A 9,676-nucleotide genomic window follows, 5' to 3' on the forward strand; every position below is an offset into this window, starting at 1 on the left:
CTTATAATCCCACCAAACTAAAACTATTACCTAACTAATCGGATTTCTTTTATCCATGTCAGAACAAACCATAATAAGTGTTATATATGACTGTTAAAAATTCAAGAAATCTTAAAAGGGTGTTGTAATGATTTTAGCCCTTTTTGATAAAAACACCCCATACCATTAATTTTAAAGAACAATAAGCTCACTTTTGATATAGACACCTCATTTCAAAAAACTAATTATAAGATCATTGATAATGACACCCCATTTCAAAGAAATAATTATAACGTGTGTGTGCAAGGAGAGTAGGAAACAGGTGTTATAAGATGCATGAGGGGTTAGTTTACAAACTGATGACGCCAAAATTTGTATCTGAGAATCGGATGAGCGTTGTTCATGGATCCGACTGTTCGGCTTGTTAGAGCTCCGATCTGTGGGTACCTGCGCTCACAGGAAACAACGTTAGAAGGGCCCCTGGAGGGGGACTCCGGGGGCACCCTCCAACGCTCAAGTCAGAAATCAGCGTTAACAGAAGAAGATCTAAGCAAAATACTAATTCAAAGAGAAAGAGAGTGTTTCGGGGGGTCGAGGAAGATGATCCCCTTTGAGCATGGGGGTGCTTTTTTATAGGAGGGGTGGCCCATTATGTCCACTCGTCAATCATGCATTTGATTCAACCCACGTGGGGCGTGAGTGGTGGAGGATAAGATCGTGGAGATATGATTTCCTAGAATTATGGGCGGAGATCATGGAGAGTGACCTTGGCGGGATGTTTTGAATTTGAATGAAGCGCCTTAAGCGTAACGGGTGCCCGGATTGATAGCTTAACGGCGGGATTCCTGCTATCGTGTCTGATTCCTCTTGACGGTCAGTGCCGATAGTTCTTTATGTGAGTTTGGTCTGAGGGTCGGTACCTGGCATACCGATTTTACCCCTAACATATGTGAGTTTGTGTTGGGCCATTTGTGTGCCACGGTTTGGTCCGAGGGTCGATACCTGGCATACTGATTTTACCTCCAACATATGTGAGTTTAACCCAAAAGACTTGAATTTTTCAATTCTTCGTGACTTCAATCTTCAAGCCCTCAATGATTCTTCAATTCTGAATCCCTCAATCCTTTAGCTCTATGTTTCCATTCTTCATGCTCCATGGATATCTTCTTTACTCATCAATCTTTGGCTTCATACTTTCAAGCTCCATGCCTTGATCCATTATTCAATATACTTTAAATTTAACCTTTCAAGAGCATTCTTAAAGAGCAGCCAATCATTAGTATATCAAACAATATAAAATATCATATTGTGTTTGTTGTCATCAAAACATAACTTAAGAGAGTGACCAAGGTTGAACCCTTGGCTAACACAAGTTTTAGGTGAGAATACTTTTCCCATCCTCCAAACTCATGAGTTATCTATCCATTACAGAGCAAATGACCTCCCTTTTACTAGAATGGATGGAGAACTATGTTGGCAAAGTTTGCATTACATTCAAAATATACGTACTATCCTCATTTTTTCAATTGAGTTTTCAAAACTTCAAAATATTTAGAAAGTTCAAAAAAAAAAAAATTATAAACAAAACAACATTGGACTGGATGAGAGATCTTACACAAAATGTGTTTATCCATCACTTTTCACTCTTTTTCTCTCTTTCACCTTCTGGTACTCCTTTTGATCGGACTCTTCTCGTTGATGAAACTAGGATGTAGGAAACTAAGATTTTTTCAAACTCACCACCCTTAGGTTTGATTATAAATAAATATAGTTTGATAATGTAGTAATGCAACTTCAAGTTAAATATAGGGTATTTTTTTGTTCCTTTTGTGATTAAGCCCCCGGGCTTTCAACCTTGAGGTAGGAGGTTCAATCCCAGCTTACCAACCAAGAAAAGGTTGACTTCTCAACTCTTTTTTCCTATGTGAGCCCTCCATAAAACTTTCATAAACCTTAAAATATTTAATTTTTTTATGTATATCTTTGCTATTGAAATATGACTGGGAATGTATAAGCCATGGTTTACTATTTTAGATTTAAGAATTTGGTGACATGTATTTTAGAAATTTGGATGTATATGAACACAATTTTGAATCGCACTTTATTAATACAGTAACACCATTTTAAACTCGTTTTTCTCATATTCTTGTTTTTTTTTCTACGTTTTTATCCATTTTTTTAATTTCTTTTTGGTAGGCAAGCTGGGATTGAACCGCCGACCTCCAGGTTGAAGAACAAAGCCTTGACCATTGAGCTAGAGGCCCATTTTCGGGTTGATTCCAATTCATTATTTTAGCACCCAACCCGACCCGCGAGTTGCATCCTGGTGTAGATTGGCAAAGCCTGGTCTGAGCTTTGGTCACAAAATGATTTCAAATAGGTTAAACCCGAATCATAACCTTGTTGCCCTGGCCCATATATGCAAATGTCGGTCGATTTCTTTCCACACCTTATGGGAAGTCCAAGCAACCTTGGTAGGATTGGTTGGCTGTACCTAACCCTATTGTGTACCATTTATCATTTCCCCTTAAAATACGCCTCATAATTCTCTATCATAGTAGGACCCACCACACAATCAAACCATATCATAATATGTTGGCCCACAATGCTTAGTTGCATATGTATACCATTCGCATGTTCTAATTGCCACAAAATTCTCCTCCTACCATCCCCAATAAACGTTTGGAACTCCATCTTTCACTATAAATTTCACAACATTTCTATATATTTCGAGCCACTCAAAAAAGTTAGACAGAGACACTGTATCCGACATATAACATGAGAAGAAAAGGCTAACGGGCGGATGTTAGCACATAACGTCAGTAAAACCCATCTGTCAACAGCACCTGCATCCTTCATTTTCATATCACGCTATTAAGATTTGGGAAAATATGACCTTTAAACCAACCTGATATGACATCTTCTTCTGGGTTCAATCCCACATATCATTTTAGCATCCTCCACCCAGACCTCTGGCTGTTGAGCTGTCTACAAAGATCCTTCCACCCACCCCTCTTCCTCGTGAGCTGTCTACAATTAAGCTCATTTTCAAGAATTTTATGTGTTTTCTAAGAAAATTTGCTATATTTTTAGGGGAATTGCATTCAAATTTCTTTCGAATTTTAGAATAAAATCTATTAAAATTCAAAGTGGTAAGGCGTCTTCCATTCATTGTAAAACCATGTACGAAGTGTTGTAAATTTTGAGGGTACTGTTGTTGATAAAAACAGAAACTTGTTACTTCAAGGCGTGATATCACTTTCCTTAAGACAAGATTCGCCTCACTAGTAGTGTGCAAAGGGGATCCGCGAATTGCCTCCAAGATACAATGAAGCCTAGTAAGGAAGCCCTACTAATGTTTGATGACGCGTAGCACTAGCGGAATCAAATCCGAAATGCCCTTCCGAAATTTCAAGCCTTAGAGAAATTTCTAGATAATGTTTCTGCAGAAAAACAGTATCTAGAATAGTAAACAAAAGAAAAACAGTATATAGAAATACTTGGGGATTTTGTAGGAGTGTAGAAGAGAGTGTAAAGTCTGTCAGAATTGCCAATTCGTTTTCTTTATATGAAATGACTGAAGTTTGCACATTTTTATAGACCATCTGGTGTCTTTTCAGTGTGAAAAACACCTCTACAGGGCACCTTTCCAAAATGTTTGAAATCTGACTGTTAGATCGCACCCATTGATATTGAATGGTCCTGATCGATTCTAGAGGTGACTGTTGGTTTGAGTAAAACCTCTCTCCAACCCAGTCATGGGCCCGTTAGGCCCGAACCGAAATGGGCCCACCGTTAGGCCCGAACCAAAGCCCAACCCAACTGAACCATTCGGGTTGATGGGCCTGCGAACCATTTGACTCACCCATCCGACCGGTCCACCTTCATCTTGATCCAACAGTGCAGATCAAATCTGGAAAAATTAAAGGCTCCAATCGCTCCTCGCGACGTTGCGTAAGTGCAAAGTGCGCCTAAAAAAGCGCCACTATGCGTCCTATAGCCCATTGCCCACGCCGCGCGCGTGCGTGAGTGTGTGCGAACGGTGCGTTGCACCGTCCCGCGGGTCCAACCATGGGTTCAACCCAATGTGCAATCAACAAGAATTAGAAAATGTAGTGCTTTATAAGCCCTTCTCTTTCTTTTCTCTCATCCGGTACGGGACTATCTTTTCAACTACACTTCTACATCCTTTTGTAAAAGCAAATATTTTCAAGAAAATATTTTCTTTTTCCCAAACGCTTTTGATAAAACATTTTCCAAAACACTAAAACATGTAATATACAATATTTTGAAAATGCAAAATCACTAACACAAAACATCCCTGATTTGAAGGAATTAATATTGTTACCTAGGACTCTTATCTAGTTACAATAGGTTTCTATATGCTACAAGATTATAACAAGGGTCTTATCAATTTACAAAGTATATCAATCTCTTAAACTGTCGTGCAACCTCATGCAACTCTGATACTTCCCATCAAGTTGGTGTGTGAATATCAAGCGCGCCCAACACATCTCATTTTCTTTCTTTTTCCTTCAATGATGATAAAAACATTTCAATGATGATTCTTCTCTCTCAAGTTTTTCATCCAAACCCTTAATCATATACAACATAAGTATCTCGAATCATGGCTTGATACAAAAATTTAAAAGGGATCCCAATGGACTGTGACCAATTTCATATGTTAATTATTAGTTTCTTAGACTCTCAACTTTCTTTCAAACACCTTCTCTAACATGTAAATTCTTCCAAAGTTGACCTACAACAATGCCAAACTTTATTCATAACTTCACTAGAAAGGGAAGAAAAGTAGTGGGTATAGAATCTTAAATAAGCACAAGTAATAGAGATCGAGTCTGGAGACCGCAACATTACACCAACCATGTCATAATGTTTTTCAGAAATACAGTGAGACTCTTCTCAGACGCGTACAATCTAAAAAGCACTGATTTTTTTTACAAGGCACGTATCCCAACGTAACCCCATGGGCCCACAACCCTGAACAACCCGATGAGCCGCTGACGTGGACGTACCTTCATTGACACGTGTCAGCTACTCACAGTAAAATTACGAACAGATCACATGGATCTACACCTCCTGACAGACCCCTCATCCTATTTTGTTTCTTTCCTTGTAAGAACCCTATTTATTCTCCCCCTTCTCTTCCAAACCCTCTCATCTTGTAGCGCAGGTTAAAGCGAGAAGGGTGCGTAGGATAAGCGATAATGGAACGAGGCTCTATTTGTGCTCTTGTTTTCCTCTGCATTGCTATAGCTACTGTCGGCGGCCAAGCTCCGGCTACTTCTCCGACTGCCACGCCAGCAACACCGGCTACACCCGTCTCTTCTCCACCGGCAACCTCAGCCGCGCCAACTCCACCTACAACTCCAACTCCAGTGGCGGCTCCGCCAGTCTCAGCCTCGCCTCCCGTTGTCTCTACTCCGCCGGCTGCCGCGCCTCCCGTTGTCTCTACTCCGCCGGCTGCCGCGCCTGTGGCGGCTCCGCCGAAGCCGATACTCCCTCCACCGGTTGCTTCACCGCCTCCGGCTGTGGCGCCTGTAACTCCACCGCCTACTCCGGTTCCAGTCAGCTCCCCTCCTTTACCTCCACCGGTTTTGCCACCTCCAGTGGCTTCTCCACCTCCGGCGCCTTTGGCGGCTCCGCCATTGGCTCCACCGCCTGCGGAGGTTCCGGCACCGGCTCCTAGTAAGACGAAGAAGAAGCATCCTGCTCCGGCTCCGGCTCCAGTGGCTGCGAGTCCGCCTGCGCCGCCGGTTGCGGCTCCTGGCTCGTCCGAGTCTAGTGTCTCGCCTGGACCCTCCTCCACTGTTTCAGATCAGGTACATTTGTTCTTAAATCTTTGAAACCCTTTTGTGCTGTTCTGCACTAACGTGCGCCGGAATGTAACCAGTTGATCTGAAACGTTGGATCAGATCCGAACTTTTTTGGTTCGTTCGATCGGACGATGCACCTTTTCCTTGGAAATCAGTAAAAAGGTCAAAAGTTCGATCCTGATTCAACGTTCTAGTTGCAAAAATCAGTACTTTTGGGTGAGGGATAAGCGCCTGTGCTATCGGTTTATGTTAGAAAATGACCGTTGGGAAGACTAACATACGCCCCCCAAAAAATAGACGGAACTCAAAATGCATTATTTTTTAGTTCAGAAAGGGAGTGGAAATCTCGAGGCAAACGATCTCGGCCGTTAGATTCCACATGTACCGAGACTACTTGCTCCTTAATTATTGTGGAGCTCTGTTCGTGAGTGAAGTGATATATTCGCCCCCCCTTTTTTTTTACTTAGTACAGCCCCCCCTCTACTCATATACTGTATTTATGACTAATTTACACTAGAGGGGGCTGTCCCATGATAACAAGAGGGGCCGAATATATCATTTCCCCAGCTGTTAGCATTTCGGTCAGTGGGTCCCACCAAGCAGGATCTTTCCTTGTGCGTGGGCCGGGCCCACCTGATGCAATCCTACATTGAAATCAATCATTTGCAAAGCCAAAAATGGATTTGTAGGGACTAGGGAGGGAGATGATAATTCGCACCCCTTTTAACATGAATCGTGGCAGATTTTAATGCCTTTCGACGTCAAAATCACGTTGAAAAGGGTGCGAATTATCCAACAGGGGTGCGAATTTATCATCATCCTGTAGGAATTGCAACTGGTTTTGATGGCTAACTTAGATCTTGTTGTGATTTTGGTTGCAGAACGGTGCAGAGAAGGTTGGGTGCGTGAGGAAGATGGTCGGAGGTCTGATCGCTGCGTGGGCTGTCTTCTTCTTCCTCGGTATCACAGTCTGAGTGTTATGGTGTTTACTGTTTTTTACCTTTTACTATTTTATAGTGCATTTCCCACATGTTATGAGGGGTACATTCACTTTGGATTCTTTTGATGATAGAGAGCTTTGTATTGAGGATTATTTGATTTGAGATCTGGATTTATAGATCTTCTCTTTCGTATAATGTGTTGTGTTTCCACTTGAAAGTAAGTAGAAAATAAGGCTTGTTTAGAGTTTAAATTCCTCTAATGGGTTATTTCTAGGGTTGCAACTCGGGCCGTGCAGGTCAGGTTTTCCAAAACCCTACCCTACCTGAGAATTATCTCACTAATTTTAAAGCTTGTAGGAAAAAAAAAACTAATCTTCACATCAAAAGTCTCTAAATTTATGTCATCGAGTGTATAAATTGAAGGATACTATTTTCACATAACAGATATGATCACCTAGTGAAAACAATTGTATCAGTATATTGGAAAATAAGGGAGAAGATATTTTCACTCCTCCTATATTACACATGTGCTCCCCTTTAACATGATTTGATGTGAAAAGTGGGCAACTTTAATGCTTTATGACATCAAATCGTCATAAGGGGGCGAATCCGGAACGCAGAGGGGTGAAAATATCATCGCTTGAAAATAATTGGCTATGCTATTCAAGAAATACTTAAGAAAGTCACATTATATGAGTCGGGTTGGGTGTGGGTTTTTTTGTTTCTTTAAACACGGCCTACCTTTTCCAATTTATAACCCGACCCTACGCAAGACCCATGATTTGTAATTCCTACCTATGTTATTTTCGGGTTGGGTAAAAAGCGACCCAACTTGCACGCCTATAATGTTTCCCCCAGAAAGAAATGGAGGTGTGTGTATGTCAAAACTAGGTACAGTGATATTCGGAGGGAGTTGGACGATGTACGATAATTCTCACCCCATGAAAGGAGGGTAACGGCAGACTTTGACGCCTTTTAACTAGGGGTGCAACTCGGGTCTTGTTGGGTCAACTTGAGGCCAATCCTAACCCAACCTGAGATAGCATTCCCTCCTAACCCGACCCAACCCGAGCCTCAGGTTGAGAATGGTCAACCCTAACCCAACCCCTCCAAATCGGGCCAGGTTGGGTTTCGGGTTCATCTAGGGACAAACAGAAAAATACAAGAAAAAAAACATAATCCTAAGAAAATCATGATAAAATTAGAGGACAGAGGTTGGGTTCGGGTCTGGTCGGGTTGCCAAGGGCTCAACCCTAACCTAACCCGAAATTAAATCGATTTGGCTTTTTCTAATCCTTATTAATCCCAACCCAACCTGGGAAAATGCCAACCCAACCCGAGCCAAAATCGGGTTGAACGCCCGACCCAAGTTGCACCCCTACTTTTAACGTCAATTCTCATTAGAGTGGCGTGAATACAGGGATGCGAATTTGTCATTGCCCGTGAACATGTGACAATGACATCAATGGGACGTTGGATTCCCTCTTTTTCGACAGCTGTGAAGCCTTTTTCCAAACAATTTAAAGCCGAGACATACGGGGGGTTGGACGGAAGGGGACCCTTCATTCTTTGCTTAAAAGTAATGGGAAAAGAGCTAGATTAGGCTTAATTAACATGATTTGCTGGTAAAGCTAACAAGCTTTGACGACATGCGTGCGACATTCGCTCTTCAATTTTGATTAGAATTTACAACTCTTTAAGTACGCACACTGGATTGACATTCTTGAGATGCTGTTTGGATGTAGGGTCATTTTCTATTCGAAATTTTTTCATGGAAAATGAATTTTCCACGGCCTAGTTAAACTCATTTTATGGGCTTTTTAACTAGAAAATTTTCCTTGTTTTAAAAGAAAATTGCAATAATAGGACACCCCCGGATATGATTTTTTTTCTTCTTCATAATTTTCTTTTCCTTTGATCCAAACGCCTCTCCCGTTGGAAAACAGTGTTTTGCCAGGATATTACTGTATGTTTAAATAAGAAAAATTATATGGGAACAGTCCTCCATGAGGACATCACATGCCCTGTTTGTTGATTTGTTCAGCCCTCACGGGCTATAAAAAATTGGGAAGAGACAACCTTTGGTCATCATATCAAATTTGAGCCGAACGCAATTAAAAAAAGCTCAAAAATGCTTCAGAAGGATGTGGGACATGATTAAGAAATGTTGACTCTGGTCGTGAAAACTGGGGTCAAGGTGAATTAGATTGCAAGGTAAATATGTAAAATGGGTAACATTCTTGCTTATGTAAGGGGTTAAAGCAGAAGATTGACTAGTAGTTGTTGCCTGGAGACATTAGCAAACCAACCACTCCAGTTTCTTGAGGTTCTCGAATGGGTAACTTTTAGGTGTATCCAAACGGGCCACTGGGAGGGGAGGGAAAGGGAGGGAAAGGGTATAGCCTGGCTGAGAAATGGTGAGCTTGGATGGAGACAGATTGAGATGTTTTTTTGAGGTTCTCGGAGGTTTGTGTATGCGTGTGTGTTGGTTGTTTAAGGAAAAATGACCATTTAATGCGAGTAAGACAAACAAACAGGGGTGTACAGGCAAACTATGCTAATTTCTTGGGAAGGATGTGAGAGTGAGGAGGAAATTGAGGGCTAATGATTTTCTCCATTACTCGTTTAAGACGAATTATTTTGGTTCTGAGGTAAGGTTATTTGTTCCCCTCTTGCACTTCTTTTATGCATCAATAAATTTCAGCTGCGCCCGGATTCCTCAGTAAATTCTGGGTAAAGAAATTGATTATGTTAATGAAAAAGACTTTATCGTTAATAAATCTAAGGAACTGATATGATCCATGCTCTCTTATTGACTATTGAGAGGAGAGCATGATGGAATTGTAAACCATCTCTGAGGAACTGAATTTAAGGAACTGATATCCTCGAACTCATCCTATGAAGATGATTTTTGGGGCACAG

General features: G+C 41.4%; 1 protein-coding gene across 2 annotated transcripts; it reads left to right on the forward strand.

Annotated features, from left to right (window-relative positions):
• The first annotated feature begins 5,118 nt into the window (after positions 1–5,118).
• On the forward strand, positions 5,119–6,949 carry LOC143876034 (uncharacterized). 2 transcript variants are annotated; one of them, XM_077377639.1, is made up of 3 exons: positions 5,119–5,398; positions 5,432–5,819; positions 6,695–6,949. In XM_077377639.1, the coding sequence occupies exons 1-3, from the start codon at positions 5,205–5,207 to the stop codon at positions 6,785–6,787; spliced, it is 675 nt and encodes a 224-aa protein (XP_077233754.1). In that variant the 5' UTR covers positions 5,119–5,204; the 3' UTR covers positions 6,788–6,949. The 2 variants fall into 2 exon arrangements, with proteins under 2 accessions (XP_077233754.1, XP_077233753.1); XM_077377638.1 differs by having other exon boundaries at positions 5,125–5,819.
• Positions 6,950–9,676: the final 2,727 nt, after the last annotated feature.

The sequence above is a fragment of the Tasmannia lanceolata genome, unplaced genomic scaffold (genome assembly GCF_043159265.1).
Source record: "Tasmannia lanceolata isolate RefF3 unplaced genomic scaffold, GAP_Taslan_0.1 ptg000004l, whole genome shotgun sequence".
NCBI lineage: Eukaryota > Viridiplantae > Streptophyta > Magnoliopsida > Canellales > Winteraceae > Tasmannia > Tasmannia lanceolata.